The sequence below is a fragment of the Aptenodytes patagonicus genome, chromosome 3 (assembly GCF_965638725.1).
Source record: "Aptenodytes patagonicus chromosome 3, bAptPat1.pri.cur, whole genome shotgun sequence".
In the NCBI taxonomy this organism is placed as follows: domain Eukaryota; kingdom Metazoa; phylum Chordata; class Aves; order Sphenisciformes; family Spheniscidae; genus Aptenodytes; species Aptenodytes patagonicus.
Genome location: NC_134951.1, coordinates 90,107,062 through 90,127,198, shown reverse-complemented (window position 1 = coordinate 90,127,198; position 20,137 = coordinate 90,107,062). Strand labels below are relative to the sequence as shown.

The window sequence follows — 20,137 nt, the reverse complement described above, 5'->3', positions numbered from 1 at the left end:
TATGCAATATAAGAGGAGAATAAAATTCTTAATATCTGGGAGGAGCAAATAAACTGAAGAGAATAAAAGTATAGCAACAAGGGAAGGATTAACTTTAACTTTCAAAGCACTATACGAGAAATGTATCTGATACAGACGTGGCCACATAATTTCTGTGAAGGATGACTGGAGCAGATTTCCCAAATGCCTCTTTTTCAAATTATCTAGATTAAATTTAATATTGTTGATACACAGTACATTCCAGTAACAGCTGCGATTAGCAATGGTTTGACATAAATTAAACATTGTGCTTCCAGCTCAGCTGCTCTCATTTTTCAGGAAGATAAATGACTGTATTATAAATATATCCTGTCATGTGCTTTCAAAATATGTTAGATAAACATCCACACTAACCTACACAGGCATTGATACAATCACCTGCTCAGTTCCAGACAGGCAAAAGACATTTACAACTTCCCACTGGGATATCGCACAGCCAGTTTGCCATTAAGCAGATCTGGAGAGAGAGGACTGGAGACTGATAACATTAAGGTTTGAGTAAATTTGCAAAAGTCAGAAAATACAAAAATTAATAACATATCTTACTGCCCTTTATCCTCTCTGAAACACTAAAAATCTGCCCTTGGGTTCTGTAAGAATAAAGCTAAAATATATATAGAAGAATTAATTTAGAATGGGCAAATTTCAGCAAGGAAGTGCTTATGTGCTTGCATCAAGTTGGCTGCATCAGATTTTGAAGAAATTATGAACAGAATTAAACTCTGCCATGCCCCAGAATGGAGATGCGAGAAATCACCCTGTGTATTGCACTACTCCCTTGCCACGTGTAAATGTGTGCATTGCTCTTTTGATATTAGCTGCCAAAAAAGAAATTACTTTTAAAGATCAAAAGACCAAATGTTCTCTTCACTGATTTAAAACAAAGGTTTTGTGTTGTTTATAAATGATACTGTACAGTGGTATAAAGGCTGGGAATACACTCCTTATCCTAGCCCTACTGATCATCAAACAAAAATGAGATTGCTTTTATGCATTGAAGCCTGTAGGCTCAAATCTTGCTCACCTGACTCACTTAAGTGGTCTATCTCAACCAAACCCACCACTGGAGGTGTTCTAGTAAAATCAGTAGAACAACTGGTGTAGCAAATTTTGGCTTACTGACTTCCACTGACAACTCAAGTAGGCAAGACATGAAGTTGTAGCCTCCGCTGTTCTAGTTGTGAATCCCCACTCCACACTAAGTGAGAGAGAGACGTCACTGCTTCACAGCCTTTCAGTACAAGGGCTATGCAGTCTGGTCTGGTGTCTGCCATTAGCCTTAATCTTCTTGTTTCCACAGAGCCTTATGAGTGTAATATCATCTTTCAGATAATGACCTGCTTCCTGCCACATCTCCAGGTTTAATAGCCCCTGTCCCTATAAGTGTTTTTTTTTCCCTCGATGCTTCCTGAATGCATTCAAAGAGTTCTGTAATATGAATACATGAAGTAATAAATGCTTTAGGCTGCAGGATGAGAATAAGAATGGGCAAACTAACTATAGAGAGGAAGGGGCAATGAAGGGCTGAGTGACATGAAGGAGAGGAAAAAAATAAATACAGCAGAGATTTCCTACGCAGCATTCTTCTGTCTAGGCTGGAGTGTCAGGTCAGTTTTCCATTATTTCTTTACCCCACAGATTGCTCTCATATTACCATACACTCCGTAGAACTAATTCTTCAGCTGATTGGGCCCATTTTAAAAAAAAGGCTAGCAATTTCTATTAAATTACAGTATTGGTATTTGTAGAAAAATGCTGTAGTGCCAATGTAGTAACCAGGCGGATCAAGTACAGGACAGTCTTGCCTTGCCTGGCTTGAAACATCCAACTCATGTCATGGTTCATTGTCTATCCAGTGTATCCTGAAGCATCCGAGGATGCTGCTTGCTGTAATTCCAAGTCCAAAGATAGCACTTTTTAAAGGACTTACATATTCTACCAGCATTTCTCTTCAATAAAAAAGATATTGCTTCAGTGCTTGAATAAGCCATATTATTTTACTTTGTACTCCCCCAGACCTAAAAGAAAAGGTGTAAAATATTTGTAACGGTGGGAAATACATCACTCATTCTTCTTTTTATAAGTCTCAAATGATACGTATCAATGAAATTACAGACATAAATCAAGAGAATAGGCTGTTGCAGCGATTTTGGAAAAAATGTTTCCTGAACACTGGGTTAGTGGCTTCTGCAGAATAATTCCAATCAAAGAGTTACATACATTTGTATTTACAGTTAAATACATACACTTTCACTTTCATGCCAATAACCTAATCTATGACTGCAACATGCTGACACTTTAGCAAAGAGTCCATGTATTATGTGAAAACCTGAGTCTGTATTTTGGTGCAATGACACAAAGGACAAGTTAATACCTTCAGACAAATTTAACAGTATTTCCTTTTTGGAAATATTTTCAACAAAATCATAAGTCAAGACAGACACACTGTAAGTGTAGTTGTGATGAATGTGGTTCCTGTTGGTCTGTGGTATATAATTTAACACAGAGAATAGCTTGTGTTTCTGGGAAATCTCAACACAAGATTTGGAACATGTTCCTGTGATTAGGAACAAATAGATCACATCGATATTTCAGATCTCTTAGTAAATTCACTTAACAGCTGAAGAAAAAGCTGTAAAGCCCATGGAAAAGTCCATGGCTGTGGACTACAACTGTAATTGCACCTGTGCACACTGTTAACTTTAAGGTCTTCACAACCTGGAAGATCAGGAACAAATTTATTTCCAGGAATATTATATTCTGAAGCAAGTCCAGCAGCACAGAATTATGACAATCCCTGACTGTGCCCTCCCCTCTTCCTCAGTGTCACTACTATGGAAATACTAATTCATATGACTAAAGGACATACAGAAATTATGTGCAAATCTATGGCTCTGCCTAATTTATAGATATTCTTATGTTATAAAACTAAGAAAGTAAGTTTAACTTTTGTGATAAGAGAATTTGATATATACATGATTTTTTAATAGCTGCCTGACAGCAGTTTACTAATAATCTGTTCCATTGAGAAATCCTTATAATATTGGAGCAAACAAAGTGCTCATGTGCTGGACTGGTTTAAGGAATCTTCATTTTCTTAAATGGAACCATCATTTGAATTCAAATTCCAAAATAGTTTCTTAATTGTTGCCATAATAATAAGTTTGTTTTGTTATCACTGGCTCAGGGCAATCTGTTTTCAGTTAAATTAAATATCACAGAAGGTTTCTTCAATGTTTTCCAGAAAGCTGTATTGCACACTGGCCAAAATGCCCCAGTGTAAATAAAGAAGTCTGCTCAAAACAATTGACATGAATTCCAAGTTTCAGTGCAAAACACTGAAGTTTCATTCCAAGTTTCCTGGGCTTGTTTGCCACCAAATACAGTACTGATTTTTGACACCCAAGTGAGCGTGCTCTCTCTGCAGATCTATTGAGGTCTATCACAAAAACAACCCAAAGTGCTGCAAGAAGACAGTGCTGCTCAGACAGCAGATGTTTCCCATACTGACAAGCAGAACTGATCTAGGGAAGAATAAAGAAAACCTTTGATATTATTTTTCTTTCACTGGATGTATTTGGCTGATGCTCATTTTACATCATCTCATGATTCTAGAAAGATGTGAGAGCTAGTGACTAATTCAGCACTGGCAGTGACTATTTTTCTCCTTGCAAACCAAGAAGTTATGCATATACATTTCAGATCTTGGCACCAGCTCTCCTTTTAGAAGAGACTGTAGAAAGATCTGGACTTACCCCCAGCTGTCTATGAATTAGATTGCATAACACCACTTTGACTGGTTAAGAATGAAGGAGGGCCAAAGTGATCTTGTTTGTTGTTTCTTGAAGAATATCTATATCAAGATCATCCAGAGTACTTCAATTTTATTATAGTAGGGCTGTACTTCTGATTTTTAGACTTAGTTTACAGCACTAGATAAATAATTAGTATTTCCTTTAAGATTACCTTACATACAGGGGGACTGACAGAAACAAGACTAATTGATTTCAAATGTGTGAGCCTCAGATTTTTTTTGTTTTACCACAGGCAGTGCTGAGAGCACAACATCTATAGCTAACCTTGACCAGAGTACTCAGGTCAAGTGCCACAATGGTACATGTAGATTTTACCATTATATCTGAACTGTACAGTACACTGAAACAATAGTGTACTGCAGTTCATCCCAGAGTCCTTGCTCCCTGATAATCTGGATGGGAACCTGGACAAACAGTGCTGCAAATTTCTGTTTTGTTCATGCCTATGTTCATTTCAGTGGAGATAACTGTGCTGGGATGTAGGGTGCAAGAGAATGGTGTGCACATTGGTCCTTATGCTAATGCTAAGTGGGGATGCAGCCAAGTTTTACACCAGGATGAGACAGCTGGGCAGAATTCTTGAAATTCACAGTTTAGACACAGCCTGAAATTACGAGCTATCATAATGAAGACTGTGGTGCATAAGAATCTGATTTAAAGAAAATAATCCACAGAGTACTCGCATTTTACTTTTCAGCAAAGTAATGTCAACACACAGTGCTGCAAGGCCTATGTTAAAACAATTGCCAGTCAAATTCTCCAGTTCATTCATTGTGGATTGCACATTGATCATAATAAATAAAGGCTAAACTATACTCTGCTGAATGAATGTAACTCATGCAGTTTCTGCAGTATTTTTAATCCTTGTTTATGTGATTACTAATGTACAGAATTAGAGACTTTCAGCTTGTGTATCATTTAGTGGGATTGAGCACGGGTTCACTGCAAATAGAGATTAGCCTTCTACTTAGAAAGGTGGGGTTTTTAAGTAGACTGTCTGAGACAGTAAGCCTCTTTATACTGGAGATCTGCGTTTACTAAGGGCTGCCTAAACCTATGTTATAATACCCAACCCTTTCAGAGCTCTGCTCCACCCTTTTCTTCCCACCCTCCCTCCCTCCCTCCCCTACCACACACACATGGAACTTCTCTGTAGACACAAGTGACCTGCTGAGTAATCTGTACTTTTGGAATCATCTGTCTAGCTCACAAAGTTAAGTCATGTGAACAGACTTGGGCGGTGTCAGAAGAGGTCGACTGAAATCCAGTCAGACCATCCAGCAACAGATGAAAAGCAAGCAGAACAGTTCTCTAAAATAAAGCACATGCATCTTAAAAATAACGTGAATAAAACAAGTGTTGTGTAGGTCTAATTGATCCTTGGCATATTCAACAATTGGACTTCCAGATAATCAGACTGCTTTTTTTTTTAAAATATTGTAAGTCATCACAGATCAAAAAGGTTAAACTGTTGTGTAGTCATATTTCATAATAAAAAGACTAACTCATGGAATTGAAATTAAAAGCAGACTTGATAAGCAAAAATTGCAGCCACAGAAAACACCTGAAATACTTGCAGTGATCAAACCAATTGCTTGCACACAGTACAAATAAAACATATGCTAAAAGGCCTTACAACAAAAAGGCAACAATGTACTTCCTCATTTAAGTTATGGCACTGGGACAATCTCCCTCAGTGCATAATACTGACCTTTGTGTTAAAAATCTTTCACTTATTTCTATTTACAATTTTTGACTTATGGTTAAAGAGAAGGTCTTAAAAATGAGCATAATACAAAATAGCTTATTTATGTCTGCTTTCCTAAACTTCTTGGATAACTTGAATATTGCTGTTAATCTAGCATGCAGTTAAAAGTAATTTACTGGTTCTGAAGAACACTTGCACTTCAGAAACAAAGACAACCCTTTTCCTTTATGGAGGTTTAATTTATGATTTCAGGTCTGCACGATCATACTGTTCTCACCACAGAGACATTTGTTTTGTATCTTGGCCATTGTGTTGCATGAGATGTTTCTTCTGATACTTCCTTAACACACTGATGCCTCCCTCCCCTTCTCCTGGGCTCCACTCTTTGTTTTCCATGCTCTGGGATGTTAAGACTGTTAGAGCTAATAATCTTGTAAACTAGCTCTTCCACTCTAATACAAATCCCCTGTGATTCCTGGTTTTTTTCACTAGTGCTGTGAAACCACAGTGTAGGATTGGTTCATTTTTACATTTCTGTATAAACTACAGCATACATTAATGTTCTATAGTATGGAACTAAGGCTAATACCATCAACTGAATCCCCTAGTACTCTCGTAAAAGATGTGTAACATTTGTGCTATCTTTAGAACCATTCACCGGAGTTTTTGAACCCCCTAACTCAGCCATTACTTCTTCAAACTGCAAACCTTTGCTGCAGCACAAGTCTGAAACCAAAAGCCAATGTGATCCCTTACTTTTGAACTCTGTAATATAAATTAATTACATATGGGCTGCGGAGATATTCTTGTGAGTACATTTGTGTATGGCTTTTCAGTTTTAAAAGTCCTTTGAGGTCAAATGAGGGCAAAGCAATGTAGTAAAATTCTTCGTTTGAATCCTTGTTTTAAAACATGTTTACACTTTGTTAATGTAGAAAGTTAATACTATGTACAAAACATACCAAAGAAAACTGACTACCAAAAGACTGACTCTTTGATTTTCTTAAATACAGTCAGGAAGAATATGCTTTCTAGCTTTCTACCTCCATGGATATTAGTCCCCGGGAATGTAGCTCACATAGTATCTTAAAAGCCATCTATCCAACATTAACTTTTGTTGTTCTTCATAAAGTAATATGTAACAGAGCATAGGAAATTATGTGTTACAATTCTAGGGAGTGAAAGCCAGAAGTTAAGTGCAATATATACAATCTAACTTAAACAAGAAAACGGTTTGGGAAATTTTTTCTCTAAAAGGTTCCTAAATGTATTTCATAGGAATATCCCCTATTCCCACTGTCTAGCCCTTCCCATTGTCTGACCCATGGACCAGTAACAAAGGCAAGGACATTTAACATATTACCTGAATCTCAAAACATTTTAAGAATTTATTTTAACATATAATCTATATCTCTAGCAATTAAGGTCTCTGCTTGCAGCAGAAAAGATGTGGGATGCCCACAGGATCCACTGAGCCCACAGTGCTGAACATCGTCAGCACGTGTCTGCTTACAAGAGAAGCGATGGACTGATACAAAATAGTTTCTTGATTCTGACATGCATATTATTCCACAAAATAGAGTAGTGGCTCATGCAAAGGCCAGGTCTCGTGAGTACAAAGTGCAAATGTAGTGAAAGTTTAATAAATCATTTGTGTATCATCTATTTCTCAAGTCCTTTAAAGAACAGCTAACAATAGAGAGAAGTTTATCTACTGTAACATGTAAGTTTTTTTTGTATTCTTCTTGTACGATGTATAAAAATTTCCCATCATTCTTGAACTTCCCCTGGTTCTCTGATAGAAGCTATGATTGTCCACCTGTGAAACTATAACTTTCTCACTGCAGTCACTTATGTCAGAAAACAAGGACTATCTACGTTTGGTGAGAATTAAGAAACTAAACTTGACTAGGAAGATGATGCTGTTGTCATTCACATCTCACTTCCTGAAGGAAATGGAAACAAACAGTACACAGAATATACAGAAATGACAGTATAAAGACTATCCCAGTCTGTGAATACACAGCTACCTAAAGAACATAGTGTTTAACCTGACAGTGACAGGAGAAATACTACGACCTTCTTTCAGGTTCTGTCATCAGAGAAAAATATTTCCCTAGTGCATTAGACTTAGGTTTACCTTTATGATGCTGTTTTGAAGCTTTGTAATTTATATAGCATAAAAATATCTTTACAGTAAGTCAAGAAAATTTTCAATATAGTTCAAGAAAAATAGCCATAAAGTATAAAATCAGTCTGAGCCTTCAAATGTGGTAATATAACAATTACAAATCTTAATGTAAAAAAAAGTATTCCCTACTTTTTACCTTGTTCTGTATTTTTAGCTGAAAAATGGCACAATAACAAAGCTTTTATTTTAATATGACTATCTGACATGTTTTAGGTTAAATTTAATTTTGGGAATGTCCAGAAAAAGTATTAATTTAATTTTCCTAAGCTTTTCCCTAGTTCTGCTATTCTGTCAAACAGCTAATGCAAAATCTGTTGAATAGATATTGTTTCCCTTGGTTACAATGCTTCCATGAGATCATTGATATCTCTCTAACTTATTTTCAGTGAAGATATATAGGCTCTCCTTGTTTTGCTTCAGCAGCCTCCTATATCACAGTCACTGAAAGATGAAAACAAAATAGAGAAAACTATTTCGATTTTTCTTATGCTAGGCAGATTAGAAAGCAAACTGGTCTTTGTTTTTAAGGTGGAAACAAATTATGTATTTAACGTAATGTTAAAAGTTCCCTGGGAAGTTGCACACTTCTGTGTAATACCTGGTTCTTGTCTATACAAACAAATGTGCTTTAACTGGGTTGGAAGCAATCCTGGTACAGCTGACCTTCCTCCGCTATTGTGTATACCATGTACCATCTACAGATTGTAAATTCTTTGAGGCACAAAGAATTGTGCCTCAAATTGATTGTCACTTTATTTGTAAAGTCCTTTAGACTTCTCTGTGAAGGATCCCTTCTTTTTTGATATAGTTTTCAACTATGACCACAAGATTTACCTGACTTTTGAAAGTCTAGGAATTTATCTCTATTTCTGTTTATTTTTGAGAAGTGGAATTTCTGTCTTATAACTCACAGCACTGTTTAAAGACACATAGCTTTTAATTAAAACATACTTTCACATATTCATTTTCATGTACAAGTGATCTTACTGATGTCATTGGCACAACTCAGCTACCTTTAGTTAAGATCAGGTGTCCACATACTTGGAGACTTGTAAAATAGATTTTGCTTCCCTCTAAGTCATCCTATTGAATCACAGAAAGGCCCACAAGGGACTTCAAGAGACCTTCTAGTCACTTACTGCCCCAGGGGCTTCATTCTTAGTTGCTTTTCTATAAATATCTTCATGTACATTCATGCTCCTTAAGTCATGTCTTATGTCTTATTCCATTTTTCCTACATGTATAGCTTGCAGGCTATCTGTCAAAACCCTCCTTAATTCGGCAGTAATGTATGCCTATAGTAAATGTACAGAGTTACCTACAGAACAGACAGGTATAGATTTATAGGAGTGAGGAAGGGGAAATGGTTATGGCTCTAGGATTATGTGAGGATGGGAGATTTCTGATCACTTATTTTCAGCTATTTGTAGAAGGGTGTGGGTTATTTTAAGAATAGGATTAAAGACATGAAAACGTGGTATTTACTGGCACCTCAATGAGCAGTGGTAAGCAATTATGGCAGAGGAGCGGCACAGACAGAATAAATAGCTAGTAATATTTCCTACATAACCCAACAAAAAGCTGGAAACCTTTGAGATAGAGGAAAGTCCTGTCACACCAGGAGAAGCGATGGAGCTGAGTAATGCAGCCTGATCTGCCCCCCGTATAACAACCAGCGCCACTAAGAAAAGCCGGCGGATGATAGTAGTAGGCGACTCTTCTGAGAGGTACGGAGGCACCCATTTGCCAACCGGACGCACTCTCTAGAGAGGTGGGCTGCTTAGCAGGGGCTCGCATCAGGGATGTCACCAGGAGGCTACCAAGCCTCGTACAGTCCACTGACTATTATCCGCTGCTGCTGTTCCACATGGGCACGAGTGACACAGCCAGGAGCAGTCTGAGGACTATCAAGAAGGACTACAGAGCCCTGGGAGCGGCGGTAAGGGACTCGGGAGCGCAGGTCGTTTTTTCATCAATCCTGCCGGTCAAAGGGAAGGGGTTTGAAAGGGCCAGTCAAATCTGGCGAGTCAACAAATGGTTACGGGACGGGTGCCACGAGCCAGGGGTTCGGCTACTTAGACCATGGGACTCGCTTTGAGAAACCTGGTCTACTGGGGGCTGATGGGGTCCATCTGTCAGAGAAGGGGAAAAGCACCTTCAGTCATAGGCTTGCCAAGCTGGTGAAGAGGGCTTTAAACTAGAGATGCCGGGGGAGGGGAACCTCAGTCCACCCCACTCCTACCAGTTTGATGCCAGGGCCAGCAATAGATGCCCAGAGCCTGGAGAAGGAACACAGGTCAGCAGGAGAGCGCCTGAAGAGCAGCACAAAGGAACTCCAGCCAGTAAGACAGCTTCATCGGAGGCCCAACTTAAATGCCTCTATGCAAACACACGTAGCATGGGGAATAAACAAGAGGAGTTAGAGACGTGCGCACGCCTGCAGGGCTACGACCTTATTGGCATCATGGAGACGTGGTGGGATGGCTCCTATGATTGGAGTGTTGGGATGGAGGGATACAGGCTTTTTAGGAAGGACAGGCAGGGGAGACGAGGAGGGGGTGTCACACTCTATGTCAATGACCAGCTGGAGTGCATGGAGCTCTGCCTGGGGATGGATGAGGAGCTGACCAAGAGCTTATGGGTCAGGATTAAAGGGAAGGCAGGGACAGGTGACATCACGGTGCGGGTCTGCTACAGGCTACCTGACTAGGAAGACCGACCGGATGAGGCCCTGTATAGACAGATAGGAGCAGCTTCATGTTCACAAGCCCTGGTCCTCATGGGAGACTTCAACCACCCCAACATCTGTTGGAGGGACAACACGGCAGGGCATAAGCAATCCGGGAGGTTCCTGGAATGCGTCGATGATAACTTCCTTCTCCAAGTGGTAGAGGAGCCAACAAGGAGAGGTGCTATGCTGGACCTTGTTCTCACCAACAAGGAGGGGCTGGTGGGGAACGTGAAGCTCAAGGGCAGCCTGGGCTGCAGTGACCACAAAATGGTGGAGTTCAAGATCCTTAGGGCACCAAGGAGGGCACACAGCAAGCTCACTACCTGGACTTCAGGAGAGCAGACTTTCGCCTCATCAAGAATCTGCTTGGTAGAGTGCCATGGGACAAAGCCCTGGAGGGAAGAGGGGCCCAAGAAAACTGGGAAATATTCAAGGATCACCTCCATAGGTATGTCAGGGATAAAAGGAAGACAAGGGAAAATGTGGGCCCTCTCTGGAACGAAATGGGAGACCTGGTTACTTGGGACACAGAGAAGGCGGAGGTACTCAATGACCTTTTTGCCTCGGTCTTCACCGGCAAGTGCTCAGGTCTCACCGCCCAAGCCGCAGAAGGCAAAGGTGGGGACTGGGAGAATGAAGAGCCGCCCACTGTGGGAGAACATCAGGTTCGAGACCATCTAAGGCACCTGAAGGTGCACAAGTCCATGGGACACGATGAGATCCATCCACGGGTCCTGAAGGAACTGGCAGATGGAAGTTGCTAAGCCACTATCCATCATATTTGAGAAGTCACGGCAGTCCGGTGAAGTTCCCACTGACTGGAAAAGGGGAAACATAACCCCCATTTTTAAAAAGGGAAAAAAGGAAGAACCGGGGAACTACAGGCCAGTCAGTCTCACCTCTGTGCCTGGGAAGATCATGAAACAGATCCTCCTGGAAGCTATGCTAAGGTACATGGAGGACAGGGAGGTGATTCGAGACAGCCAGCATGGCTTCATCAAGGGCAAGTCCTGCCTGACCAACCTAGTGGCCTTCTATGACGGAGTGACTACAGCAGTGGACATGGGAAGGGTTACAGATGTCGTCTATCTGGACCTCTGTAAGGCCTTTGACATGGTCCCTCACAACATCCTTCTCTCTAAACTGGAGAGGTATGGATTTGATGGGTGGACTGTCCGGTGGGCGAGGAATTGGTTAGATGGTCGCATCCAGAGGGTAGTGGTCAACGGCTCAATGTCCAGATGGAGATTGGTGACGAGTGGTGTCCCGCAGGGGTCCATATTGGGACTGGTACTGTTTAATATCTTCATCAATGACATAGACAGTGGGATCGAGTGCACCCTCAGCAAGCTTGCAGATGACACCAAGCCGAGTGGTGCAGTCGACACGCTAGAGGGACGGGATGCCATCCAGAGGGACCTGGACAAGCTCAAGAAATGGGCCTGTGTGAACCTCATGAGGTTCAACAAGGCCAAGTGCAAGGCCCTGCTCCTGGGTCAGGGCAAGCCCCGGTATCAATACAGGCTGGGGGATGAAGGGATTGAGAGCAGCCCTGCCGAGAAGGACTTGGGGGTACTGGTGGATGAAAAGCTGGACATGAGCCGGCAATGTGCGCTCGCAGCCCAGAAGGCCAACCGTATATCCTGGGCTGCATCAGAAGAAGCGTGGCCAGCAGGACGAGGGAGGGGATTCTGCCCCTCTACTCTGCTCTGGCGAGACCCCACCTGGAGTACTGCGTCCAGCTCTGGAGCCCTCAGCATAAGACAGACACGGACCTGTTGGAGTGGGTCCAGAGGAGGGCCACGAAAATGATCAGGGGGATGGAACACCTCTCCTATGAAGAAAGGCTGAGAGAGTTGGGGTTGTTCAGCCTGGAGAAGAGAAGGCTTCGGGGAGATCTTATTGGAGCCTTTCAGTACTTAAAGGGGGCTTACAAAAAAGACGGTGGCAGACTTTTTAGCAGGGCCTGTTGCAACAGGACAAGGGGGAATGGCTTTAAACTAAAAGAGGGTACATTTAGACTAGATATAAGGAAGAAATTTTTTGTGATGAGGGTGGTGAAACACTGGCACAGGTTGCCCAGAGAGGTGGTGGATGCCCCATCCCTGGAAACCTTCAAGGTCAGGTTGGACGGGGCTCTGAGCAACCTGCTCTAGTTGAAGATGTCCCTGCCCACGGCAGGGTGGTTGGACTAGATGACCTTTAAATGTCCCTTCCAACCCAAACTATTCTATGATTCTATGATATCTCAGTAAACTAACTATATTAGGTCCTTATTGCTTTATAGGAGGTATTTTCCACAGATCATGCCTTCAATTTTAGTGACCATTCTGAACTCTAATACTTCTGCCCAGGGCCTGCAGCCTTAACCAGTTTGGGGCGACTGGTTAATTTAGTATGTATGCTCTCTATTCCATCATTGCAGATGTTAATGAAAATATTGAATACTGCTGAATATTGAAAATACTGCATAGGATGACTCTGGAAAGAGCTCCATAGCCATTCATAACTACTCCTTCAGGGGCATCTCATTTATTTTTGCACATATTTTTAGAAGTTTTTATTCTGTCCTGAACAGTCTCATTTTGACAAATGAGATATAAACCACTGATGCCACCAATAACTTAAAGGAAACATCAATTTCCAGCAGAATCTTGCAATATTTGGTTGAAGAAGTTTTATTACTGGTTTTATTAGTATTCCTGTTCAGGGACAATGTTTTGGATCAGTAAGCCTTGTAAAAGACACTCTTCAGAAAGAGGTCAATAGTTGAACGTGATATATAGAGTCACCAGTGTAAGAAAAACTCCACCTATGGATTTAGTAGGCTGACAGGCAGAGAGAAGGGTAAAAGAAGCTGTATGGAGTTTTTGCAGGTGATCACTACTGAGTGAAGCATTCAGGTACTGGTTATGTTAGAATTCTGGCAGTTGCCAAAGTAATACGGAAATTACCAGAATGTTAATATCTACTATTGTAAGTAGTCTTTTGTCACATTCAGAAAAAAAATATGTCAAATAGTTCCATTCTAGTCTTGCTTCTCCATATAAAATAATTTGGAAATTTTAAGCTAAAAGTCCACCTTTTTATTAAAATAAATGAACTGATAAACAATGAGATTAGGACTAGAGACTACCAGAAGTACTTAAAAACAGATTCCTACTTGCATTTATAGCATTGATTTCCATGAAATTAAGAAAAGTGTTTTACCTTTGCAGAGGAAAGGCTGATGACATGTTGATCTTTTTCATTTGTTACAATTTCCATAACACTATGTCGGTGTCCTGATAGCTTCCCTGTAGGCCTACTATTAATAGCGGGATGCCACAAACGAAGCAGTTTGTCATGACCTGAAAGAAAAAAAAAATACATATGTATAGTCAGAAAGACTGAATAGTGACTGGTATTACAAATAAACTTCGTAATGGAGAGCTTAGTGTTGGTAAGTCTCTGCTTTCACCATGTAGGCAACTCGCACATAAGGATGTGAATTTTTCATTCTAAGGTCTGGATTCCAGCTTATCCCCAAACTTGTATTAAAACCACATAACTGGTTTGCCTTTCAAAGCCTTTTTATTTTGCTAGGGGAATGTCAGGGACACTGAATGTGACTACATGTGCTAGTCCCATAGGAGCAGAATACTTCATTAGAAATAGAACTGGGGCTCAGATTTTTCTCCTTCAAAGGTCTAATTTACAAAAATATCAGAATAATATTTGTGTCCACTTAGCCAGGAAATGAAGGGATGACCACCTCTATGGAAGAGAGTGGGCGTGCAGAACAGGAAGGGGAGCAGACATGAAAGTTGAGGGCAGATAGGAAACAATAACACAAGATTTTGTGTCTTGAAGTAAATGAGAATTAGGTCTTTCATATTTATTTGTATGTTCAAACATCAAATTTACCTACAATTTAGGGAATAATCCTTGACTGCATTATAGATGAATCTTTTGGTAATATTTCCATAATAATTTCCATAAATATTTCAAAACACAAAGATGTTAAAAATGTATTAGTAAACTCCTGTGTTTACATAATGATGTAAACACAACTGTACCCAGTGCTCTGAAATATTTTGTATTTTTCACGAGTTTCAAGAGAACATGAGCCCAGTTTAAATTTGACATTAATTAATTTATATTTTAACTTTCAATTCCTGGCAAATATTGCAATTGTATGAATTGTATGCAATTAGCTGAACACTCTATTTTGACACACAATAAATGAAACAGCTACATTTTATGTAGACTTCAGTTTGAGTTTTAGTTTTCTCTCGGCTTAAAGTACAGAAAGCCAAAAAAACATAGACTAGGAAGTACATGCCCCAAAAGAACATTTACAAAGCCTCAAGACTGTGAAGCTCAGCTCAGTTTTGTTAACAAAGAGAAGAGTTAAAGGTCAGCTCTTGCAGTCTGCTCTCCAGGGATCTTCCTTAAGCTTGTTCAACCTACTGTCATTGGTCAGTCCCTCCCTCTCTCTCTAGAGAGATCTATTCCTTACCTTCCTAATAGAGATCTATTCCTTTCCTTCTTAATACAGCAACATGGGATTCATTTAGGAGCAACTCATATTCCTTTTCCTCTATTAAACATTATTGCCCTCTCAGTTAAATTGATTGCACTGTTTGTATAGCCTCTCTAAATGAGAGAGGCTCATTGGAGAAATGATCTACTCTTAAAATAGCTACAAAAGAAAGTAATTTTATTTTATGCCAGATCATTTCACAAGTGTGACTGAGAATGCAACCATGCAAACAGCTGTACTGGCACAATGGAGGGATAACTTCTGCACAGAAAGGGGAACCGTGGATAGGTAGCTGACCAGCAGTAACTTCAATGGGAACCAGTTTCTTTTCAGGGGCACTTTCAGGCAAAACTATTCTAGATTAGCCGTCTATGCTGTAAGCCTGGCAGGAAGTAGCTTGAAAGGGCTATAATTGCACAAGAGGTTTGTGAAACCCTTTTGGATGGGGAAACTGCAGAACATGCTGGGCCCCTGCTCACTTCCCTGGGTGTTGTGCTAGGCTGTCGTAGACACGTCCTGTAAGTTAGCAGAACCCTTGCGACCAGGCCAGTGTACATGACTGAGAAACAAGACCATGGGAGTAAAACTCAGCTTGCAGACCTTTCATGAAGTCAACAGGAGGACACCAGACATGGTAGACAGGAGCCTCTAGTGAGACAGGTGAGATCAGTTATAATCACAGGGAACAGGCACTGCTTCAACAACATGCCCTTGAGCAGCCCCAAATGGAAACTGTCATGTCTTAAAATGACAGTGAACTAGGTAGAAGCTGTTGATATTATCTGACCAACTCAACTACCTACTTGCTGCGCTTTTGAGGAACAGGATCTTTCTTAGCCTTCCTAACTGCTCTGTTCTTTATATTCCTGAGGTGAGGATAGTGATCTTTAATTGCGGCACAGAGTTTCTTTTAAGAATAGAATCACTATTCTTTACTTAGTTCTTTACTTAAGATATTAACAGGAAGAACAACTGTCATTAAGAAAGAAAACCTTTCCCTACATTAAAAATGCTGTTTGCTTCTTATGTGAAATAGCGGATTAGTTTTTGTTCCTTTTACTGATGGTGAGAGAATGGTGGATTTGGTTATAGTAGATGTATTCTCTCCCCTCTTTCTGGACTAATGCCAGATTGGCCCTAACATTCGCTGCTTCACTGCTTCACTGGAACATTTGCTGGAACATTTATTCTCTCTGTGCTCCAAATATGCCTCCAGGATTCTGAATTGTGACACAGAAGGCACGGGTACTAACCACATTTAAGAAAAGCTTGAAGAGGAATTGTTTGTCTACATATCAGACAGCAAATTTTTAAGATTCTGTGAAATTAATCATTTGAATCATAATGAGCTCAGTTCGGTGTTCTCCATTCCAAGATAAATAGTTATGAAACCATGTGTTTAGGATTTTTTAAAAAGTCAGATTTTATGACCACAGGTCTATTCTAGCTAGATGTTATGGATTCCAATGCATTCTTTGAACATGTGATCCTTTGTCAAATTGCCTTCCTTGCTTACACAGTTTTGCAATTTGTGTGGTATTACAAGTCTGCTGAGATGTCTGCATTTCAGTGGTGTTGAAACCCCCTTAAGAACAATAGCATTTTTGAATGGAAAAAATACTAGGCTTAGCTTGAAATCCTCTGATAAACTAGAAAAGAAAAATATAACTCCTGGTTTCTTTCTATGCTGCTCCTCGCATGCAGAAGGACCCCTTATTCTTTAAAACAATTCGTCATTCCTTCAAGCCTGCCTTTTAAATAATCTTGGATTATAATGTCTGCAAAACCTCTTCAGAACAGTTAGACATCTGGGTAACTAACACAAGTTCATATGTTTATCATATTGACCAATGTCTCTTTCTTTTTTTGTGCTGTCATGTCTGTCTTCATATGTTCTTCTTGAATTTAGACTGCATCATAGAAAAGAGTCTGCTTATGCTTGTGAGGGCTAGTGTTAGTGGAGTCCTGGGATATGATTTCTATAACTAGGATTCCTGGGAATTCCTGAAAATGTCAATACCAATGCATAGTGCCAGTAAAATTAGAGAAAAAAAAAAAAAAAAAATGTTACCAGTTACTTCACTTGTGCCAGGAATACACAAAGGATACTGAGCAAGCACAGAGGACTTCCTTTTATCAGTCTTAAACCGCTACTGATAGATTTAGAAATCAATAATAGTTTTTCTTCTGCTTTGTTGCTCACAGAAGAACAATAACTGGATTTGAAGAAATAATAGGGTTAGAAGTTGATGTATCATATAATTTAAAACTGATCATCTCAAGCTTTTATATGCATAGATATGGGATAGAGTTAATTTTCTTCCTAGTAGCTGGTACAGTGCTGTGTTTTGGATTTAGGACGAGAACAATGTTGATAACGCACCGATGGTTTAGTTGTTGCTAAGCAGTGCCTACACCAGTCAAGGACTTTTCAGCTTCCCATGCTCTACCAACTGAGAGGGCTGGAGGTGCACAAGGAGCTGGGAGGGGGCACAGCCAGGACAGCTGACCCAAACTGGCCACAGGGATATGCCGTACCATGTGACGTCATGCTCAGTATATAAACTGGGGGGGGTTGGCCGGGGGGGGCGGGGGTGTGACTGCTGCTCGGGGACTGGCTGGTCATCCGTCGGCAGGTGGTGAGCAATTGCATGGTGCATCACTTGCTTTGTATATTCTTTTGTTGTTGTTGTTGTTGTTATTGTTATTTTATTTTACTTCAATTATTAAACTGTTTTTATCTCAACCCACGAGTTTTCTCTTTTACTCTTCCGATTCTCTCCTCCATCCCACCAGGGGGGGAGAGTGAGCAAGCGTATGGTGCTCGGTTGCAGGCTGAGGTTAAACCACGACAGGTGTTTATTGTCACTGTCAGTGAGGGGATAGTGGGCTAGGCAGACCTTTGGTCTGGCCTGCCATAGCTATTCTTATTTTCTTAGGAAGTTTATCCAGATTTTCTCTTCTTCTGCTATTTCTATAAGAAGAATTTTCTTATAGAAAATTCTTTCTTGTAACAGAAACTTTTATTAGTTCCTGTGTAATTGACCTTCTGTCCTATTCAGATACTTCACCCTGTTTTTATTACTACAGTAAAATCCTCCAGTTCTACCTGGAGGATTCTACCTAGAGGATTCTACCTCTAGGAAATACTAACCACATTCTGTTTTATAGGGCCTCCCTACTTTATATCTTCAGTAAATTCCTCCAGACTACTTTTTGTGACAAGGTAATCAATGTAAATAATATCTCCCCCAAGGCTGAACAGAATTTTCACTAACAACTTTCCTATAGCCCTATTTCTTTCCCTTTAAATCTTGTGTCTAGAAAATCAATAGAACTGTTTGATATTTATTTTGATATCTGTCTCAGTTTTCCCTTTGGTAAAATACTACAATTCAACTTGAATTGCATTATTTCCCATGTCTAGGTCTTTTTTTTTTTTCCAAATTTATTTTACTGTCTTGCATATTATCAAGGCTGGACAGCAGAGCCTTGGCCATTTTTTTCTTCTTGTTAAATATAGACATAAAGAATTGCTATGTATGTGATACATTTTTCAAAACATATTTTAACAAAGTTTTAAGCAAGACTCTGGTACCAAAGACTTGGAGATAGGCAGCATCGATGTCACTCCAGGGCACCACCCTGTCAGACAGAATATACAAACAAAGCTGCTGCGATACTCCAGCCACACTTCCGCAGCACAAAATATGACCACTGCAATGGAAAGGCTCATAAAATTATTGGATAACAGGGAAGAAATGGATGTAAGCGTGCTATTTCTGCAGTCTGCTTTGGGAGAAAGAACGAACAGTAAAAGCTTTGGGGAAACGTGATCAGAGAGAAGAGCAACAGAAAGTATTAAGATGGGCCAATGTGATTGCTTAAGACAAGAAAGGATGGCCAAAGAGTAATAGGAAAGGATGGGAGCCCTGCTGATACTAAAAAGGAGTAATGTGTATAACCTGGCCAAGACAGTCGCCACCGTGACTTGGAAAGGTGCCTTAGAGTAGTTCAACATACTCTATGTTTTATTATATAAATAACATGATACTTGAATCAAACCCAGACTGAGCCGTTGGTAGATTCCTGTCAGGAACTGTATCTTTTCAGAGTGAGGCTGCCAGCAATTAAAAGCAAGACCTCTGTTTCCTATAATTTAAGACAGAAGCCATTATTTAAATTCTTAAGATAAGAAATCAGCTTTATTTGATCTTATTTGATCTTATTGAGTGTTTATGGATAAGGATGAGGGCGAAGGCCAACGAGGCAGATATCCTGCTGGGAGTCTGTTATGGACCACCCAACCAGGATGAAGGGGCGGATGAAGCGTTCTGTAAGCAGCTGGCAGAAGTCTCTCAATCGCTAGCTCTTGTTCTCGTGGGGGACTTCAACTTCCCGGACATCTGCTGGAAATACAACATGGCAGAGAGGAAGCAGTCTAGGAGGTTCCTGGAGTGTGTGGAAGACAACTTCCTGACACAGCTGGTAAGTGAGCCTACCAGGGGAGGTGCCTCGCTCGACCTGCTGTTTACTAACAGAGAAGGACTGGTGGGAGATGTGGTGGTCGGAGGCCGTCTTGGGCTTAGCGACCATGAAATGATAGAATTCTCGCTTCTTGGTGAAGTAAGGAGGGGGGCCAGCAAAACCACAACCATGGACCTCCAGAGGGCAGTCTTTGGCCTGTTCAGGATGCTGGTTGAGAGAGTCCCTTGGGAGATGGTCCTGAAGGGCAAAGGGGTCCAGGAAGGCTGGACGATCTTCAAGAAGGAAGTTTTAAAGGCGCAGGAGCAGGCTGTCCCTGTACGCGGTAAGAAGAATGGGCGGGGAAGACAACCGGCCTGGCTGAACGGGGAGCTCTTGCTGGGACTCAGGAAAAAAAGGAGAGTTTACCGCTTGTGGAAGAAGGGGCAGGCGACTCAAGAAGAGTACAGGGATCTCGTTAGGTCATGCAGAGAGGAAATGAGAAAGGCAAAAGCCCAGCTAGAACGCAATCTGGCCGCTGTCGTTGGAGACAACAAAAAATGTTTTTACAAATATATTAATGACAAGAAGAGAGCCAAGGAGAATCTCCATCCTTTATTGGATGCGGGGGGGGAACATTGCCACCGAGGATGAGGAAAAGGCT

General features: G+C 40.7%; 1 protein-coding gene across 1 annotated transcript in view; it reads right to left on the bottom strand.

Annotated features, from left to right (window-relative positions):
* Positions 1 to 20,137, bottom strand: part of WDR64 (WD repeat domain 64) — a 96,962-nt gene that overhangs the window by 35,699 nt on the left and 41,126 nt on the right. The window contains exon 13 of the mRNA XM_076334198.1: positions 13,695 to 13,834. Within this exon, the coding sequence (XP_076190313.1) occupies positions 13,695 to 13,834 (140 nt within the window). The remainder of the gene's footprint in view (positions 1 to 13,694; positions 13,835 to 20,137) is intronic.